Source organism: Anopheles gambiae, chromosome X, assembly GCF_943734735.2.
Source record: "Anopheles gambiae chromosome X, idAnoGambNW_F1_1, whole genome shotgun sequence".
In the NCBI taxonomy this organism is placed as follows: Eukaryota; Metazoa; Arthropoda; class Insecta; order Diptera; family Culicidae; genus Anopheles; species Anopheles gambiae.
Window position 1 is genome coordinate 17,494,499 of NC_064600.1, and position 22,331 is coordinate 17,516,829.

Genomic DNA, 22,331 nt, shown 5'->3' on the forward strand with positions numbered 1-22,331 from the left:
GTGAAGCCTTGCACTTATAATTATATTATCGGCACCTAATCATATAATGTATGCAGATGACATTAAAATCTGCATGACGATAAAAAATGACTCAGACCACTCCGAGCTACAGCTCTCTCTCTCTCTCTCTCTCTCTCTCTCTCTCTTGTTGGCCTGTTCTCCTCTACGCTCCATGCTCGAACATTTCATGAATGCCTCTAACAGCCGGATCATTTTCCCAGGGAAGTGGTACCGCTGCATGATGCTCCATAGCTCCTTCCGGTCTATGGTGTCGTAGGCCGTCTTGAAGTCGATGAACAGGTAGTGCGTTGGGAATTGGCCCTCAACAGCAATACCTATCCGATTTCCACCAATGGTGCAATCGCAACTGTCCTGTTGATTTATTGTGCAATAAACTGTTGATTTATTTCATCCACAAGAGCACGAGAAATCAGGAACACCAGCTACACTGTTAACGGTTTACCAATAGAACTAATGGAATTAGTGATCTCGGTATCATACTTGATTCAAAACTGTCCTTTGACCAACAAGCGTAGAAGGTAATCAGTTTCTTGGTCTGTTGTTTCAGGTAATAAAAGTGTTGTGTTTGACACATTTCCGTTTATTCATTACACTTATAAAACACACAATATAAATAATGAAACATATAATAAATAATACACTTTAAAATAAAACGTGCAGTGGGCGCGCACCAGCCGCACCGAGCGCCCCTGCCGAGAACTCCTGCTCGATCGGCTCGCAAACACACTCTGCTTGTGCGCTCGGCACACACTTAGCCTTGCGCTGCTTAGTGTGTGCGAAACATTGCATGTCACACTGTCGTCCTCCTGGACGGTGACCGGTGGCAGCGCAACTGCCACGGCAAGTCCAGGGGTTGGCACGGCTGGCCATAACAAAAAGAATTCTAAGACCCAATCTGAAACAAAACATTATATTTTGATATTATCCGTCCAGGACTCGAATACGCCTCCCAAGAAACATTTCTATTCTCTGCACATTTTTCCCAAATGTTTGAGCCACCGGTTAGTGACCCTAACCTTATTGAGGGTGGGCTACTCTACACGCCAGAGAACTTAATTAATCTCTCCGATATTTCGGTACTTATCTGAGGAGTTTTTTTGTACGTCAGGTGTCCCTCAGGGTTGTGTGCTAAGTCCACTTCTGTTTTCTTTGTTATTCAATGATGTCTGTAATGTTTTACCTCCTGATGGTCATCTCCTTTATGCGGATGATATCAAAATCTTTTTACCTGTGTCCTCTTCTTCTGATTGTATGAGTCTTCAGCATTACCTTAATGCATTTGTTCATTGGTGTTCATCCAACTTACTTCGCTTGTGCCCTGATAAATGTTCTGTTATTTCTTTCTCTCACTCTCTTTCTCCTATTTTATTTAACTATACTCTCTCTAGCGCTTCCCTCTCTCGTGTTATGTCCATCCGTGACCTTGGTATTATACTTGACTGTCGTCTTAACTTTAAACTGCAGCTTGATGAGGTGCTACTAAAAGCAAATCGAACCCTTGGGTTTATCTTACGTTTTACCTCTATTTTTAGAGATCAAAGCATCCTAAGAATCCTTTATTGTGCTTTGGTAAGGCCTATTCTTGAATATGCTAGTATCATCTGGAATCCTCCCACTATTGATGGCTGTTCGAGAATTGAAAGCATTCAGCGCCTCTTTACCAGGATTGCCTTTCGTCGTTTGTTCGGTGCTGCCTCACTACCTCCCTATGAAACGCGATTGCAGTTATTCAATCTTCACTCCTTAAGCTTCCGCCGCCAAGTGTTTCAGGCTTGTTTTATTGGTGGCTTATTACTTTCTGCTACTGATGCTCCTGATTTACTCTCGTCCATCTCGCTGTATGTTCCCTCTCGTTCTCTTCGTCCACGTGATCCTCTGTCAATTGAAACACGTCATACTCTTTATACTTTCAATGACCCTCTTCTGTCCTGTTTCAGGTTGTTTAACCACTTTTAATATCTCTTTGATTTCGACTCCTCTCTTAACTCTTTCCGTAACCGTATTTTTTCTTCTAATTCCCTTTAATTATTCTCCTTAGTTTTCTATTACTCTCTTTTTTTGTTGTTTTTGTTAAGTTTATGATAGTCTCTACACTCTACTCTTGTTTTTTTTCTTTTCTTTTTTGCTAGGTCAATACTAGGTTAGTTAGGCTTAGTTTTTCATGAATTATTTTGTTTATTTATTAGTATTAAATTAGTTTTAAGTCTATTATACTTAGCCTTGATGGCGGATATTGTATTAAATAAATGAAATGAAATGAAATGAAATGAAATTTCCTAAAGCTTTTACACTTAAACATGTCTAAAGAATGCTTTACTATGAGTGTACTAAGCCCTATAGTTTTAACATGTATTTTGAAGATGCTTAACAGTCTTTAAAGTTGTTAAAACTTTGAAACGTTCTGAAGGCTTTCTTTCGTTTCGAATCGTTTCTTTTCCTTTTGCTTGCAGTGGGTGGTTATTATTCAATCATGTTGCTATTAACTGATACTGTATCAAATCAATAAAATTTGTGCAAAGAACTGTCAAATTCAGAAACCCACGATTATGTAAATTTGCATATACCAGGATCCGCGTATCTCGGACACTACCTGTACGTGAAGAGTCTCAAAACTGTGTTAGTCTGCACAAGTGCTTGCTGTTGCTGTGCTGTTTAAAACTATCTTAGCCACACATACAGCACTACCATTCGACTGAAATTCTGATTGAGAAAGTCCTCTTGATCTTAAGCCAATGGAATCCATTTTAATGCATAAAATTGTAGATTTGTGTATTAAAAATATGTCAGTCATGTTGATGTGTACATAAACCAATTCATAATTTACAAGGCAAATAGAAAAATGGCAATTTTCCAAAAGTTTTTTCCGTCATGTTTATTATGGCACAGCCTTGAAATAGCTTTCGGTGCAAATTGAGAGCGTTTCAAACAAATAGATATTTTTTAAATCTTAAAAATTTAAATTTAATTTTAAACCTTTAAATTTTTTACTTAAATTTTTTAAATGTTTTAATATATTTTTAAATTATTTTTAAAGATATATTCAAACTGAAAAGATCTATAGGCGCTTCAATAGTTTTCAAATTATAAAAATGTATTTCAACAATGAAATTTTCTTCGCATGGATTTCTGCTCAAATGCGAGCAATTTCAGAATCAGAAAAAATATAAAGACAACATCATAATTCTCAAATAATTATCAACCATTATTATGACTTCATAATCATTACTTCATTGCCGTTTCAAGAACATATCCATAGCAATAAGCTGTAATTTTGATAATTTATTTACGCCTCACTCAATTGAAAAAATCAGTTCGATATATTTAAAAACCATGAAAAGCCAAGTACACAAAAAAGGTATGAACTATATGAGGTCGACTGTATGCTGGTAGTCTCTTTTCCTCACCAAAACAGCCACATATCTAACCAATATTTGCCGATGTAGAGATAATTTATTTCGTTATTGTTCATTACCGTTGTCAAAATGCACCATTTGTACTTCGTGTGTCATTGTGTGAAGGCAATCTACGAGGATTGAAGAACTATCCAGGTAGCCTGAAAGTTAGCAGGTATCTGGAGCAATTGAATGTGAATTATTGAATTTCCGAGTAGGGGCGACCCCCTGTGAAATAAATGATGTATGAGTAAATTTATGAATTTCATGAACTGTTTATAGGAGGCTACGAAAAAATGTGGATAAGATTATAGCTCCAAGAGTAAGTACTTGATGATTTTTGCTGATTGACCCCCCCGCTCCGCTGCCGCTCAACTGTAGCCCGCGAGAATATTTTGAACCGTAACCGAGATGGTCATCACTGTAATAACGTGTGAGTAACCCTGCATCGCCAACAGCAACGACATCGGATGTCCAATCGGATATCCAAAACTCCCTCCAGTTCACTCACTTTTCTTGAACATTAGAGCCTTCACCGCATGTAGCACAACGACAAACAATGGGCGAAAGCGGGAGGGCCGGGTGCTCGCATTCCCACTATCATCGGGCGTTGTTTTGAATTTAAACATTAAAACTTAGACTTGGACTGCTGTGACAATTCATTTATTTTGACCGATCGCGTCGAGTGCTAAAGATGGACTGATTTTCGATTTCATACGCTCGTGATACGAAACTTCTCTGGTTTGTCGCTTAACATAGGAAATTCTAAGAGAGGCCGATCGGCCACCAAAAGCGCGCACGTGCCTTAGCGCAGACAATTGTCTTTTGTTTCACCTTTCATCCCACTTGCGAGCAGGCTTCACACTGTTCATATTGTGTCATTGTTTTACAAAGCAAATACAGAGTTCTTAGTATTGTTTTCGCTTCGCTCACACCATATGGCGCCCCTAGTTCCTAGCATCGTATTCTTTTGCTTCGACAGGCGTGTTTGGCCACAATCTTGTATGCGATTCCATGACTGACTATATCAATTTTCACCGATCCTTCCCGTACCGATCCTAATTAGTTGACACTTTCTCTAAACGAATGATCAACTCTTTATCTGCACTTGAGATCCATTCTCCGTTTAGCTCATCGAGCGAGCTCATAATTCGTATCGCAATCGAAAGACTACTGTAACTGTACACTGGATTACGCATACGTACACAACTAGCAAAGCAACACGTTTGACACTTCTGTCCCAGTGTACGCCCTGCACACCGATCTGCCACTTTTAGTATAGCCACTTTCTCTTGTTCTTCTTCTTCGGCACTAGTTGCTCTCCGCGAGCGATTTACAAGAGCGATGGCTATTTGCTTCCTGCACGTACACCAGTGAGTGTTGATGATCACGCTTGGATGTTTCACACTCTCACCATGCCACGTACGCAACTAAAAGTCAGCCACTATTCCGAACAAATAAACGCACACACTCCACCGTGGCTTGTTCAGTCTACTGTGTCAGCCCATTCCAATCACACACATTTACACAACTCATCCGCCATCACAGTTGCGGTACAGTTTCGCTGTCCGGTTAGGGCGGTTTTTCTCTCTCCATGTGTGTGTTGTTTTTCCTGGAAACATTAAGCACCATCAACACGTGTACCGATCGCGCCTAAAGCCACAATGAACCAAGCGAGCTCCGACTCTTTTACACTCGGTAAGCCACCTGTAGATGGATCCAGCGTTGAATCAATCTTAACTTTTTTTTTTGCTGTTTCTAGAATCGTCCTTTCGCGCAGCAACTGCCACGCCGCACGGCCCTCATGCGCTTTACCTCACCAACATTAGCCCAGCTGTGACAAAGAATCACCTATCCAACATGCTCAATCGATACGGCACCATCCTAAGCATTCTGTACCCGCGAGACGCGCACGGCAATGGCCTCGGGATGGCAAAGATTGAGTACGGCCGGAGGGATCAGGTGAACCATGCCGCCGGTCAGCTGAACGGCGTGTGGATGCTAGGCTGCCGAATGAACGCGTCCACCAGCTTCAATCCGTCGCAGAAATCGGAGGAAGCGAAGATGAGAGCTAAGCCACCACCTACCTAGCAAACGCGCAAATCAAATAATACAAAAGGCCCATAGAGGGCCTAAGCAACTGTGGCCTTATTTATTAACCTACCGAATGTTTTAATGTTTTAATAAAGTTTCACAATCCACGAAAACAAGTTGACAAGGTGAAGTCTCGAAGGTGTTGTCGTAAATACGCTGTGAATTGTAAATCTGCATTTGTAAATTGTAATGCAATCCACTATATGCATCGAAAAGTTTTTGCAAACGTGCTTTCCACACTAGTGATGTGTGATCAGATCCGTATCCGATCGAATGATCCGGATCTGTAAAGTCAGCAAGTCAAACATGGATTAATGTTTGATAGATCCGGTTCACCGCTTTGCTGAGGGAAATAGAGGCCGATCATGGGCATGTGAGCAAGTGAGCAAGAATAATTTATCGGATCATCATTCTCAAACGATCAAACGATCCGTTTTAAACATCTTTAATCGACACAAAAACTGTGGTGATTCTGTAAATACACACACGCACTCTCACACTCTCGGTGACCGTCCAATTCAGCTCGCGCTTATGGATGACGTTTTCGCGTAACACATACACATTTATACAAACAAATACATTTGAAAGACATTCTTAAGATCAGGAATATGATCCATTCCGGCACCACCGCAAAATAATTCATAAACGGGATAAAATATCACCCAAGCAACACGGCCAGCATGCTGTCTCACTCTGGCAGGTTTGATGATCTGTTGGGTAGAACGAGAAAGCATGTTAATTGTGTTGGGCATAACGAGCTTTTACTAATGACGTTAAACGGCCGCTGCTCAGCGAAAGTCACAAACACAACCTTAACTTGTTGGTATTGCTGAAAAGTGCAATACACTCAACCGATATGTGCGAGTGCATTTTTGCGCATATTGCAGTACATCGGACGCAGCGCTCAAATGAGAGCGAACAGGGACAACGTCTCTCTCAATCTCCCACAAACGCGTCGGTCAGCGAGAGTGTTTCAGTGTACCAGCATGTCGCTTCCTTTTCGATCGTCACTTCGGTACGGCAGCTTGGTGAGGAAAGTTCGATGCAAGATGAATGCATATTTCGTACCTGATTTCTTTTGCAGTGTGAGTGGAAAACAAAAACTAAACAACACTATGCATGCTTACACAGGAGGTAAGCTTCATCATAAATATATTCAAAAAGTTGGAGCTAATTTGCTACCGTGCTTGTGCGTGTGTGTGGTGGATATGTGTGCTGCTCTTTTCAGGCCAAGTGCGTGACAGGTCGGCCAGCGTTGTGCCACTTCCAGAAGCATTTGCGCGGAATAAGCGCTTTTGTCTGTTTTTGGGCAACATTAGCTCGCTCTACGACGATAGAATGCTTGGTATGTTGTTGAACCTATATGGCCCCTTCCGGGAGATGATCTGCTCGCGCCCCACATTCCCCGGCGCAGTAAAAAGCGCAATCGTCGTTTACGACCAGCCAGAACCGCTGGAGAACGCGGCCCGTCACCTGAACGGTGCTTGGCTGGCGGGCACTCGGATGTACGCGGCGGCCAGCTTTACTACCACCAGCCGGCCAATCCTGACGTCCACCGAGCTGCACGTTACCAATTTCAGCGAATGGATCGACGAGGAAGTACTACACGAGCTTTTCGGTCGGATAGGGAGGGTGATGCAAATTGTAATGGGCCGGAGCGTGTACGGGTACCGTGAGGCGTATGTGTCGTTCAGGTCGGCCATGGACACGGAGGAGGCACACTTGCAGCTCAACGGATGGGATATGGGCGATGGGTTTGCGCTCCGCGTGCGACATTCTTACACCGTGCACGGTGGAGCACCAGTTTCGCCGGCCGAGTTCCAGCGCCTGCAGACGAACCGGTTCCTCGGTGGGTACGTGCGCGTGTCCGGCTTGGGGCAGTCGTTCGGAGCGGTGCGGCTGCGCGAACTGTTTGGGACGTATGGCCTCCTGAGGGATGTGTCCGTGCTGCGGGATCAGGACCGAGAGCCGCTCGGTTGGGCGATACTGCGCTACCAGAGCGATAAACAGGCTCTTTTCGTCTCCCGCATTATGGACAACACCGTGGTGGACGATACTCGTCTCAAAGTCGTGAAGCTGTCCAGCCAACTATTGCCGTTCATTGACGCTGTGTAAGTATGAGTGTGTGTTTGTGTGCGTGGAAGTGGAAAATTTCATTCAGTGATGTGTTTTTCCTACCATTTCCCAGTCCGATCGACTTGAGCACAGCATTTATTCCGGCGGTGGCTACCTCATCGGCTGCCTCATCCCTCTTCCCAAGAGCCTGGTTGGGTGTGTAATGTCTTCCACGTGCTTTCGTCCAGTCGCTGTTGGATTCCATATCGCTCATTCTAAAGCTTCGTTTATCAGCGAAGCATGCATCCTGGCAGAGTGAAGTGGATCCCCTCGCTGAAGAATAGCGATTGAGTGCAAGTAAAACGTGCAATTTCAAGTTTTTTTTTTATCTTTGTATATCGATTCAAGGTTCACGTTTACTTTCACTTGAGCAAGGAGTGGAGCTCAGTGCATTAGAAGAAGGTTGTTTTTTACTGATATGAATTATTTTTGAATCTCTCACCATCGTACTTACTGCGAATCACATACCATTTCCATTATCAGTCTATACGAGCTACGTTAAAAATATAGTATACACTATAATACAATACGTTACAAACTGACAAAATTTTTAATGTGTTAAAATTCTTTTATTAACTCCTCTATCAAGACAGCTTTTGTTACGGTGATGAGATTTCAATATGAAGATGCAGTCAATAATGCTTGTCTCGCTAGCGAAATAAATCATAAATATGAAAAAGCAATTTTGGAACTATTTTAATCAATAGGCGTTCTCACTGCCACAGACAGTAATTGTATGCAGTAATGGATATAAGCCACTGAGGCGCTCTGGAGCTGCTGACCAAACTTCCAGCGTTTTACGAGCCATAATGCTTACAGACATCTCGAGCTGCGTGAGAGACGAATGCCATAAAGCCTCGTAAAATAACATGACGGATGAAGATATGTGATCTTCATTCATCGATTGGGCACCGCGATTGCCGCCGTTTGTGCCGTCCGACGCAGACGGACGGTTTATGACATGGCCCCGGGGGTGGTTATGCAAAAACATACGGTTTGCGTCGCATCGCAAGCACCTTTGAAAGTCCCCGGCGAATGATGCTGCGAAGGAAGTATGAAAGAGGGTGATGGAGTGGGCCGAAGAATCAGTAGAATGGAACCAAGCGTCCAAGAACATGCTGTCTTCCAAACGATCACTTTCTCTTTCTCGTTTAGTCGCCGCCGTCTTCCCCCATGTTCCTTTGCAGTAAAGAGATTGAGTCTCAGCTGTTTTATCATTTACGTTGGTCTATTTTGCTCGGTCAATACCCCGATGCTTTGGAGAGTTTCTTCCGGCATATTGACGTGGTCGAGCATATTTATTGCATTATTTCTCACATTCACTTTTGATGTACCTATTTAAATAGTGATTTCTATTCAAAATTGTCCTATATTCGTACATTTTGATACAATACTGCTCATCGTTGGTAAAAGTGGACAAGAGGAACTATAACCCCAAACTCTCGGTTATTGAGGTTTCTAAATTCGTGCAAATAAGCTTTGAAGCTTAGTTTATCAAGTGAAGTGGGCTTGGCTTTCAGTGACTTTTTGTTACCGTTGAAGGATAGTCAGTCCTACGTATGGGGGCACGGTATATTCTGGGCTTGAACCCATGATGGGCATTTTGTTAAGTCGTTCGAGTTGACGACTGTACCACCAGACCGGCCCATGGAAAATACTTCACAGGAAAATAAAAGAAAAACTAACAAGGCACTGATCGATTGGTGACAAAAAGAAGACGTAGAAAACATCCACTGCGCTGCCAGTGCATTGGACTGTACCGATCTGTTCGATCTGTTTTAGCAAGCAAGATAACGTGGAAACTTCCGTGCATTATCAGATGTATTGTGCATGAGTCAGTTTAACTAGAAATAAAATGTTCTTTTCTAAGTTTGATATCCCGTTGTTTCTCTATCAAAAGCCATATTCGATAGTCATGATGTACAATTAAATACATTCGAGATAAAGCAATGCCAAATTGTTGGGATATGCTTTCATTCGATCATCGAGTTAATTAATTGTATTCTTGTTCAGATTCATAACGATCAACGGGCTGCAAATAATAACGTCAATGTTTTACTATATGCAGACGATCTTACGATGTCCCTTGCTGTTGAAAATTCAAATCACTGCGAAATACTTCAAGATTCCGTAAACCGTTTTTTGACGTGGTGCCATGATAACGAAATGTTTGTGAATGTACAAAAATGTAACTTGCATTATTTTCCCTAAGAAAAGGATTCCAATAACTTTTAATTACAAAATTGGTCAAGACAGTGTGCCGCGGTCATCTGTAGTTCGTGATTTAGGAATAATGTTAGACAGTAAACTTATATTATCGTGCCATTTCCATACAATCGTCTCAAAAGCATTAAATATGTTAGGTTTTATTGTACGTGCTTCTTCCGACTTTAAAGATCCTTTCTGTCTTAAATCGTTATACTGTGCCCTAGTCCGTCCTATACTAGAATTTGCTTGCGTTGTTTGGTGTCCAAACCAAGTGACCTATATAGAGATGATAGAAAAAGTTCAGAAAAAGGTGACACGCGCTATGTTTTATCGTCTTCCTTGGTCAAACCAAATGCCACGCCCCCCGTACCATGTCAGGTGTCAGTTATTTGATCTCGAAACTTTAGAACACAGGAGAAAGAATGCTCAATGTATTTTCATGCATAAATTGAAATTGACACATGAAATTTTAAAACTGATCAGCTTTTCTGCACCTACTAGGGATCTTAGAAGCAGGTCTTTAATCAGGATCCCATTTCGATCTTCTTCATTTGGCGCTAACGACCCTTTATATAAAATGTGTGTCAGCTACAATAGACTTGAATCATCTGCAGATTTTCATATCCCTGTTTCTCGCCTTTGTCAGTTGTAAAGGGCTAGTGTTATTTATGTTTAAGTTGTTTACTAATTAAGAATTTGTATCTGTTATTTAGGCCTATTGCCCGATAACGTAAATAAATACTAAATAAATAAATAAATAAATAAATAAATAAATCTCCACAATCTCCTCGATTTACTTATTCTGTAGTAAGATGCACATCACATCGCTTGCGCCGAGACGTTCACCCGGCAAAGCAATCGGGTGAAATAAAACCGCACAGCTGCATGTAATAATTCGTCCGGCAAACCTTGGGCAGACAATTACGCTCAGACGATCTGCGCGAAACTGTATGTCAGTAACCATAGCATGGTAATTTCACCCGCACTTCACCTTTCTTTCCCCGTGAAACAAGTAATGGATGAGTTTTCGGATATCTGCTCAAGCAAATCGTTTCAGGATGCTATTGTTGGAATGCAACAAGACTCGATCACATTCTACATCCTACTAAGGAGAGTAAGCTTTATTTCAAGTAAATGGGTGCGTTGTGACAATTGAACAAACTGAAGCTGTTGTTGAATATATTAAATAATATCAAAGTTTAATAGTTCAATAAGAATGCTGCGTTATTCAAAGTAGAGTACACGAAATAACATTGAGCTGAATAGTTCTATCAAATGGGATATTAATAAAATTGTAGTGCTCAAAGATAGTCAGTGTATGTGTACATACATCAATGAATATTGAGCGTTATTATTATTGGAATGCATCATTGTTGACAACCAGATTTCCAAAGTTTTCAAACATTGCATCTTCATCTTCAATTCCAGGAGCTTTGGAAACTTTGCGTCCAAAACGCCCGGCCTGTTGTCTGGTAGTGACGTTGAGTTTGGGTATAACAGCCTGACTTGACCTCGGATCGTCCGATCGCGCGCCACGTACTTTTCTTTCAGTATTCGTAGCACCATGCGGAGTAGTCCGCTTGGGCTCGAGCTCGGATGTCTCCATTCCCCAGCGAACCTGCTTCATTCGTTCTCTGTATGGTTTGACAAACCAGCAGCCGTGGCGGGTCTTCATAACAAGACTAGCTACATCCGCTGATTCTAACAGTACGACCACAGCGTTGGACGGATGGTGCCGGATCTTGGGTTGCATGCATAACAGAACTCGGCCGTACGGTGCGAACCGCTTGCAAATGGCGCTATGCGTTAGGTAATGCTCCTTGTTGCCGATTACGACAGTGCGTTGGTAGTGGTGCAGCTCGCTCGAACAGTCCCCATGCGAGCACACCAGCAGCGGATTGTCGTGGAACACCTTTCCGTTCAGTCGGCGGATCACATTTTGGACGTCCTGAGTGGTCGCGAACACGGCCGAGCCGTACAACAAGGACTCTCCAGTCATTGCATTTCGTGCGATCTTCGCTGAGATTACGGTCCCGGCCTTCGAAAGGTAGCGGCGTAGCAGCTGGTCGTTTACGTTGGGCGCCAGATTTCCGACGTACACGTGCGTGAGGGTAGCTTTTCGCTCCATTGCTTGCAATAACGGCTGTACAGGGGATACACGTGAACATACAGTTAGATGCAGTTTAGTGTAAAACTAGCACTACAAAAACCAAAAAACACACACCCACACTCATACCTACATACAAACTGAGCAGCTTCGCAAAGGCACTATATTCCAATACTCACACAATAATGGAAAGCTGAGTCTGCAAAAACATAACCGATCAGTAGCACGGTCAAAGAGAGAATGCGAGCCACGCTCTAGCGCAAGAAGGTACGCATCGAAAGTGTTTTGAAGTGCTCACATGCACATTCATGCACACGTCATCCGGTTAGAGTGTCTAGTTGTGCATCTGTTTATGTGACTAGGTAATGTTCGAACGCAATTGCGTCCACTGCAATCTCAAAAGTCTAATGCCCCATCCCGGAGTGACTTCTTAACCCTAACTTCGCTGTGCTACTACTACACTCCTTTATTGTTTGTCAGCTATTGTTCCATTGAGCTGTTGGCCATGCTCTTTGGATGGATCATATAATTTTTGCTCCGTCTGGAATATCTTGCAAATGCAAGAACAGCGCGGGGGCCATAAATCATCGGACACCGTTCCCTCGATCCGACATGACTGGTATCGTACAGCTCACCGTGTCTGGAGCCGTGTCGATGTGATCGATACCCGGTCTCTGGATGGACGAAGATCGCAAGGCTTCAAACCGTGACAAACAGCGAAAATCGATCGTTGATTCTATGCGTTCGCTTTATTGGGAGCAGCTTCAATGCGTACAGTGGAGACAAGACCATCTCTTTTCCCTATAACACTGTTGCTTCAGATTCACAACATTCACAACAACGGTGAACATTCGAGTTACATCACGTTCTCGCAAGGCCAATGCTCTGCTACTTTTCATGCTCATATTCGGAGGTAACTTTTTTATTTGCGTCGGTGTCATTTATATATTCATGAAGTATACGTTATAGCAAGGGCACAAACAGATAATAATCACAAAGACTTACTAGCCAAGGGCTTTATATCGGACCCTTTGTGAGCCAAGGCTTTTCCATTCCAAGAGTTAAATGTAGACATGTCGGATGATTGAGGGTAGAGTTGACGCTTTTTTACTTATTTTTATTTTTATTACTAACGTTTTGTTTCGTAACTGGAATACCAAAATATTTATTAGTTAGTATAAATATTTTATACTTAAATATTAGTATAAATATTTTATCGCAAATTGTACATACGATACATCCGATTCATAGCGTACGTTTTTTCTCCAAGGATTTCTCGAGTGTTGCGCGTTTGAGAGTGTTCACAAAGAGCCATAAAGCAACCCATAAGCCTGCTCTCTTGGGGTGTCGGCAGAAAGCATTAAAGCTACCGGGGAGCAGTATGCGGTGGAAACATACATCTCTTTTGATATTTGTGGATACATTTGTGCATCATTTGTGGATGACTTCAGCGTGACACCCCTCGGATGGCAAACTATGCTCACGCTTAGCAGATATGTTGGGTGTCTGACAATAATGCCTTCAGATGGGGTAGGCAATGGTCATCTACACCTGGAAATGCTTCTCAACGTCAACGCAAAAACGGTCATAGATCTTTGCTTTGGTGAGCATTAAGAAAATGTAATAATCAATTTTATTGCTTTGCTGATTGCTCTTTTGAGCGTTTTCTAGTCTGGGGATTTGTGCATCTTTCAGGTGAATAAATACTGTTTTGCCTCGAATTAAGCACTCTTTGGCAAGCATACGGCAATGCCGTCCTTCCTGAATAAAGAACAAGTACTCTTTGGTCACGTATAATTGGTGTCGGTTTGAAACTACATTGCAAGAATGCCTCCGGTTGTGAACTTACCAGATAATGCGACAGAAAATGCTAATGCATCGGGACATCAGAGCCTACTGGAGATCACACACATGTAATGTGAAGTGAATGTAATAGTGCATGGCCCATATGTTAAATTTAAAAGCGGCTTGGCTAGGGACTGGTTATGAAGAAATTAAATAAAAACTTGATGAATGAAAGGAGTTTGAAGCTGTCTGTAATTTGCATTGAAACGATATGTAGGCTCCCTTTGTATTGTTACGGAAATTATTGAAGCGATAGCAAATCCTGTACAGCGAAGTGGCGCTGTTGTGGCGAAGGATTACTCATCGCACCATCTTCTCTACGCGAACACTTGCGTACAATGAGCGAACGATGTTTGTGATCATATAGGCACGTACCGAACGAAACTGTGCTCTGGGCAGGGCTTTCCAGCGCAAGGTATACAAAGTAAATCAAATACGAACAGAATATCACTCAAAACGGTCCCATTTCGAGCATGATAAAGTTAAATTCAACTAATAACCATGACAACACTCCACGGAAGGATGACATACGTATCAAAACACAGATTTTCCATGCAGATAATACACAAATTAAAACATTATTATCATTCTATTACACGATTTTACCTATCCTGTCTTTTAACAAAACTAATGTTGAGAAACCCTGGGAAGTATCAAGAATGAGTCAGGCAATTAACTGCACACGGTTGGTCACTTACACTAAGAATACAATTACACAAACACTTTGACATGTTTTGTGCATTAGAGGGCTATAAAAGCCGATCGCTCATTGCGCACGCACCCTTTCGTTGTTCAAATATTGTGAAGTCAGTAACATCTTCGTGGCGAGCGTTGTGCAAGTGTCTAATTGCAAGTCTAAGCTAGTGAAACTTTCCCTATCGAGCGCTACAATTCTTGTTTGTCGTCCAGTGACATTATCCGTGATCGGTTTCAAGTATTTCAGTGTGCAGAACAGCGGCTAAGCCATGGCTACCACCCCAGAGAAGGAGCTGAGTGCACTCGAATTGGGAGACTTATACGTGAGCATTCCTTTGCACCAGTGGGCTGCAGAGGAGGCCACTGAGCCAGGGAGTGATTTGATATCGTTTGTTCAGAAGCGGGATGAACATAAGGTCGCTCAAGATCAGAAGGACGAGGAGCTGGCTGAAGATCATTCGAAGATCGAGAAGGCTCTAGAAGATGCAATGAGCGGCGTTGTGGAGAGAGGTGAAAGTGAAGACATCAGTGGAAAGCCGATAGCTGAAAGTGACAAGCTAGAAGCTTTGGAGGAAATCCCGCAAGAGGCAAACATCGTGGACGAGGATCACGTCGAGCAAGAGACCACTCACGACGAAGCTCACGATGAAGCTCACGATAAAGCCATCGTGGAGGCCTCGGAAGATGCAGCGGAAGGCGAAGATCGCTGTGCACGTGTGGAGGTCGGTGGGCAAGAAGCTAGTGTAGTTGTTGATGAGTTTGCTAATGTTATGTATTTTGCTTTCGTAGGTTTAAGCTGTTGAGCAGTGGAGCTGGCGATGAGCTCAGTTGGTGTGCCGATTCCTGCCAGCAGCGTGAAGAGTGAAGGGAGCGAATGAACTGGATAAAGTCCCGTGTGTTTCAATGATGTTGGATGTAGTCTTGCAATTTTCGATACATGGATAAAAAATGTGATGTACTTTCGGTCAAAGAAAATTATTGAATAAAATTGAAGCAAATATTTAGAAAAAAATGCAACTTGTACTCAGTCATTCTTTCGAATCCGTCCGCCTGTTGTGTTAGCAGTAGTTTTTGTCTGTTCTCTGTTGTTGTCTATTGTTGTACTCTTATACCGCTAGCAGGGCTAAAATCTCTTGAGTGATGAGAACATGTGTCATAAGCGATTATGTAACTTGACAAGTCATATATCGTTGAGAATATTTTCTTCCGTGGAATGTTCGTGGAAATCCCGTTGGAGTTTTGTGGTGCAAAAAACGCATGCAAACATAATATTTCAAATCCTCGTGGCATAACCCCAAACATGCACTAGAGCTTAGGTTTTCGAGCTTTGTATTTATCCGCTACTTTATTGACTGTGATATTTGTTGCGTTATTTATCTACGGAGTTTATATATTAAAGGGACTTCCTTCTGCGGCCGCTCAGTCCGCTTACCGTTGAATCCGCCAGTGCTATGTCAGCGACGTTATGTGAGTTAAGTATCTTTCATCTGCAGGTTACTTCCTTCCTGTTTTCTTCTATTGCATCGAATTTACTTGCCTCTATTTGTCTGTATGTACCTTGCCGCAACCTAGATCGCCGTCATTCTTCAGCAGTTGTAATACGACATACTTTACAGTGCGTGTAGCTTAGATGATCGCGATGCCAATTGAAGCTCAGGATGATGCGGCAAGCGTATCGTAATTCGGTCAGCTTCGTCTCTCTTCGTTGTGTTTGGTAAGCATTCGTTCCATTTCTTGCTCTCAGGTGCACGCAATTGCACCCATACTCACGCTAATCGGGAATGAGTATCTTATTGGCAGGCAAGCTCTCTGCTAGCTTGTCCATCAGCAAAACAGTGTCTGTGCAACTAAGCTCTCATTCTCCATGGTATTTCAGCCGAAGCCGTTTCTTGATCGTTTTGTGCACTACTGCCGGTTTCGGTTATCTGTACATTCATATTAGTCCGAAGAAGTTTAAGTAGCTTCGCGAGCCGTTTAGTCATCAGAATGGATTGAGAAGCGCTTACGGAATGCTCGTTTCCAAACGAATTGCAAAGTTGCACAGTTTGCAGGGAAACATGTTCGCTAAATAGCACATGCTGCCTATGCGTGTTGATAGAAAAGACATTCCGGTGAGGTATGGACGAGATCGACCCATTTGTAGAGATTTCCGCTGTTGCAGCATCTGGACGATTCAAGATCCTCAGATGGACGATGTAGCAACGAATGATGATACTGCTCACCAGCTGTCACTGCTGGAGTTTATTCAGTACTTTTATATGAATCTTAACACTAACAGTTAATAATCTAACTGAAATATGTCAATTCAAGTAACCCATATGACGTGTGCATACATGCGCGTCTACACTACATTACTACGACACGTGGTTCAATCATACACTTTCCACACTCACGCCATAAATGCGCCAAAATTCGTTTCGTCAGTTTGCTATTTGTATGCATATAATAATGAGTGATTGTGTTATGTTTAGTTTAGTTTTGTAGTACAATATACATTCGTACGAGGCGTGAAAGAATGCACAGCATTTTTTACTTTTTTACATAAGTTGATAGATGGTAGGTTTTTGTTTTGGAATAGAATGTACAGAAATGCACATTAACTTAATAATGCAGTGGAACCACTCAGAACGAGTACCCATCAGAACGAGATTTTTGCATAATGAGCAAATCTGAATGCTCAATAAATATCTCTCATTACGAGTAATATCTCGTATCATGACCAATAGCATTTGTGTTGCTGGTGCGTATGTTTGATGTCGATGTGAAATCAAAATCCCGATTGGTAAATATTGACCATTTATTTGATTTTAACCATCGCTCAAGTTTTATTTGCGCATTGTTAGTAGCCAAACGTTTAATAAAAAAACTATTGTCAGGAGGAAAAGTGTCGTATAATACAGGCACAATTGTTTGGTTTATGTTGAGCTCTCTGGATGGTCTGGCTGAATCTACTTCTCCATGAAGGCGAGAGTTTGTCCTGCCGATGCGCTACCCTTGTTGAAATTTCATTTGATCACATATCTGGTGTTAAAGTGTGTGTTGGATTTATTGTCAACAAAACTATCTGAATCTTTGATGATCTTATTTATGCTGAAGAATGTTTACCATAATCAATTTTCAATTTCTGAAAAATGCTAGATTTTTTTTTGAGACAAATAAAGATTTCATGCTAATGTCTAACAGTGGAACACACCGACAGAAACCATGTTTTTCTAAAATTAAAGAATAAACCAATCGACAACTTTTCCTTGAAAACGGAACAATTGTAATAACAGGGTAATAGTGAACAACAAATATTTTTCAAATTATTAGTATGAAAAAGATTTTCAGATGTTAATAAGCCCTTTTTATCAGCATATTTGCGATCCGGGAATCAATTGTTCCATTTTTCCTAAAAATCATATGGAAAGAGCCTCCCGCATTACGAGATTTCTTACAACGAGTGAGCCACTAGAACGGATAAACCTGGTTATGAGGCGTTCCACTGTTGTAATGAAACTAAAAATAATGCTTATAAAAATAATTTTTATCTCTAGCATTTATATGTTTATGTTTTTATTTAAATGACTATTATTGTCGTAGTTGTCAAAGTTTATGTTTTTTTTTTCAATTTTGTTTTGGCGCAACAACCAACGCTGTTGAAGAATTGTCTGTACCACGTTATGGGTTTATCCAACATTGATTTATTGGTTAACCATAGTAAGATAGTCAGTCCACGGACAATAAGGGTCACACGCGACGGGCATGATGTATCATGGTCTCTCCATGGAGCCGGTCAGCTTATGTTTATTTACGAAAAATTGTTAGTCATTCCTAAAAAAACACAATACAAAAAACTCACCGGTCCGAATAGAATTGAACCTAACCACTTCTGTTTGAGATGCTCGTTTTGGGATATTTAATTTGAAAAGAATTATTTTTCTTTTAAACCTGGAGTAACGGGAGAACCCTATTTTAACACTTTGACTGCCGGCCTGACGTCACAGTTTTTGAGTGAGCACGTAGCGCATGGCAAGAGAGCGATGAGAGCGACAGTTTCTCGTGTCATTGTTATCACTCTTTTGTTTCATTGCTATAAGCGGCGTAGCACATGTCGTTCTCGTTCTCTCTTACCTGCCTCATTTGTTCTCAAGAGAATCGCTGAGCGTCACATGCAAAGCTGAACGGTGAGCAAAACCGTCATGCGAATTTATATGAATTTTATATGACACGGCGCTTAAAGTGTTAAATAGTCCAATGGGGACGCCTGGTAGTTCACTCATTTTCGCAGTCATCGTTCGCTCATCGGGCACAACTGTCTAGCAGGGACGGACGATGCGATGGAACCTTTGCAACAACAAGTCATGGAATCCAGCTGGCTTTTATAAGAAGACCAAATGTGTATCTTAATATTCCCTGACTGCATAATACAGTTTAATTTTAGTCAAGTAATTGTAGTTAGTTGCACTTCTCCAAATTCAAAATTGTTTGGTTGCTAATAAGTGGTGCTGCGTAAAACTTTTGGTATTTGGCTGGTTTGAGCTTTGGAATGTAAAGCGATCAGTTTGGTTTATTAGTGAATTCTTGATTGATATTTTATTTGAACCAGAGGGTCGTTTTGTTATAATTTTGTGTTTTCCCGTCACTTCACTGCCACGTTTGGAACTTGTAAAGGAACCAAAGTACATTATTATACTGTAGACATTATTTAGAGAAACAATTTTATAACGTTATTTCTAGAGCTAGTAAGAGACTGGAACTTTTAATATTTTCCTTCGAATATTACTTCCAAATCTATATACTGTTCGTCATGTGATCGAATACGCTTCAGTTGTCTGGTTTGAGGCAACTCTAAATAAAAGGAATAGAGAGAGAGAAATAAAGAAACATGTTGTAACGGAATATAAAATTTGTGTTGTTAAAAGCGGGTGATGGCTTTGATGGCTTTGAACCGGGTGAGAAGGAGTATAAACGATGACTTACCATCCCATCATATGAGATATCAGCTGAATGGCCTGGACATACTTGATATCCGAAGAGTTGAAGCAAGTGTTGAGTCAAATAGCTCATTTGAATAAGTGAAGCGAAGCAGTCGTTCTGATTAAAGCGAGTGCGACGTAGTTCTGATTAAAGTGAGTGCGATGAGTGGTGTTTTTCAATTGTAATTGGATTGTAGAGGATGGGATGGTGGGGAGAGTGGCTGGTAGGTTAATTGTTAATATCTGTAAATGAAACTGTTTCGTAACGTATCCAAGCATTGTGACAATTTTGATTGATAGTTTGATTGGTAGTTCATTGGAATGGAGTTTTTGTTTACGTACTCTAATGGTTACATACGAAGTAAACTGTGGATTGAACAGAGGATAAAGAAAAATAAAGCATGCAAAATGGCTACCGTACGTGTAATTAGCGCACGCAGCAGAATCACCCACAATGGGTACACTCCCGGTCGGTAAAACATCGTCGCGACAAAACCACGCGCGCACCATCGGTACCGCCAAAGATCAAGCATCGGTTGATCACAGTTCCTGGAAAGGTTTACGGTTTTAAGCTGGCTACTGGGAAACAAGTGTCAATAGGCGGGACCACAAACAGGAAATGAGTAGTAGAGAGATGGATGATCAGGAAAAAATGTAACTATACAAAGGCAGTTCAAGCTTGATGTTATTGAGTCGTTCGAGTTTATAAGCCAGCGTCTCCCACCACGTCGTGGCAACACCAAACCTGTCAGGTTCAACGATGAATCCAGACAAGTGACCGAACGTAAGAATACTGCATACCGAGCAATGCAGCAACGGCGTAGAACGCGGGCATGCGCAGAGGAATACTCACGGCTCAGACGCGAAGAGAAACGAGTTCAGCGCTCCAAGAAGCATGCTTTGGAAGAGCAAAACATGCGGGAACTCGAGCAAACTAGAGAGGCTTACGGACCGACACGAAAGTTTTACCAAGCGATAGCAGGTCACCGAAAAAACGTTGTACCTAAGGTTACTTACTGTCGCAACAAGGATGGAGATCTAGTCAGTAACCAGCCAGAGGTCCTCTCGCGGTGGGCTCAGTACCTTGATGAATTACTCAACGACCAGTTTAACGAGCAGCTAGAAGCGCCACTAGCAGATAGTGTCATGCTACTTCCACCTAGCATAGAAGAAACAAAAAAGGCTATCCGTCGGCTGATAAATAACAAGGCACCCTGAACCGACGGAATTGCAGCTGAACTGGTCAAGAATGGAGGTGCAAGACTAGAATACGAGATTCAACAAATTGTTACTGAGGTGTGGGATAGCGAATCGATGCCTTGTGATTTGAATCTCGGCATCATCTACCCCGTATACAAGAAGGGAGACAGGCTGAACTGCAACAACTACAGGGGTATTACGGTGTTGAGTACCGCCTATAAAATATTCTCCCTGATCCTTCAGGATCGCCTTGTCCCGCACGTCGAAGAGATAGTCGGAAACTATCAAAGAGGATTCCGAAACGGAAAATCAACCACTGATCAGATATTCACCATGCGGCAGATCTTGGAGAAAATGGCTGAATACAGAAACTTCAGAACAGAACAGAAACAGAAACAAACTGTATGACGCTATGAGCTCTTTTGGAATCCCGGCCAAACTGATAAGGCTAGTTAGAATGACTATGACCAACGTTACATGCCAGGTGAGGGTGGATGGAAAACTCTCAGGACCTTTTGCTACCACCAAAGGTCTGCGCCAGGGGGACGGGCTTGCTTGTCTCCTATTCAACCTAGCGCTAGAGAGGGCCATCCGTGACTGGGGGAGGGTGGAGACTACGGGAACCATCTTCTATAAGTCAACTCAGATCCTGGCATACGCTGATGATATAGGCATCATTGGTCTGCGGCTCTCCTATGTAGCAGAAGCCTACCAAGGGATCGAGCAGGCGGCAGAGAGCCTCGGATTGCAGATAAACGAGGCAAAGACCAAACTGATGGTGGCAACATCAGCGGGCCTACCAATAAATAATCAGAATCTACGTAGGCGTGACGTGCAGATAGATGAACGCACTTTTGAAGTCGTCCCACAATTCACCTATCTTGGGTCAAAGGTCAGCAACGACAATAGCATGGAAGCTTAGTTGCACCAAGGATGCTGGCTGCCAACCGGTCATTCTACAGCCTGAAAAAGCAGTTCACCTCAAAGAACCTGTCGCGACGGACGAAGCTGGGACTGTATAGTATCTATGTAGCACCGGTACTCACACACGCTTCTGAGACATGGACACTGTCCAAATCTGATGAAACTGTCTTAGCCACGATCGAGAGGAAGATGCTCAGAAGGACATCTTGGTCCCGTATGTATGGAAGGACAATGGAGGAGCCGATATAATGACGAGCTATACGAGATGTACGGCAACCTCACTGACGTACAGCGTATAAAGCTCGCCAGGCTCCGGTGGGCTGGCCATGTTATACGCATGGAAACGGACGACCCAGCCCGTAAAGTCTTTTTAGGCCGTCCACAAGGACAGAGGAGGCGTGGTAGGCCCAAATTGAGGTGGCAAGATGGCGTGGAGGCGTCCGCCATTAAGGCCGGGATAACGGACTGGCAGACGAAGGCGCGAGACCGTGAGCGGTTTCGGACACTCCTGAGGCAGGCCAAGACCGCAAATCGGTTGTAGCGCCGGATAAGTAAGTATGTAATTATAAGCGTCTTCAGAGCGTTTTAAAGCTTTTACAACTTTAGAAACTGTTAAGTATCTTCGAAAGTCATGTTAAAACGATATGTTAGTACACTCATAGTAAAGCATTCTTTAGACATGTTTAAGTGTAAAACGTGTAGGTAATGTTTCTTGGACTGGAACGTATCATGAACCGATACTGATGCTGGAGTCGATCATGGAGCGATACC

At 42.3% G+C, this 22,331-nt stretch overlaps 1 protein-coding gene across 1 annotated transcript; it reads left to right on the forward strand.

Annotated features, from left to right (window-relative positions):
* Nucleotides 1-14,561: 14,561 nt before the first annotated feature.
* LOC11175692 (uncharacterized) lies at nucleotides 14,562-15,490 on the forward strand. The gene is made up of 2 exons (XM_061660422.1): nucleotides 14,562-15,200; nucleotides 15,268-15,490. The coding sequence occupies exons 1-2, from the start codon at nucleotides 14,748-14,750 to the stop codon at nucleotides 15,271-15,273; spliced, it is 459 nt and encodes a 152-aa protein (XP_061516406.1). The 5' UTR covers nucleotides 14,562-14,747; the 3' UTR covers nucleotides 15,274-15,490.
* The last annotated feature ends 6,841 nt before the right edge of the window (nucleotides 15,491-22,331 follow it).

Bases quoted from the DNA above. Each gene is read 5' to 3' on its own strand.
- LOC11175692 (XM_061660422.1), top strand. From the start codon at position 14,748: ATGGCTACCACCCCAGAGAAGGAGCTGAGTGCACTCGAATTGGGAGAC.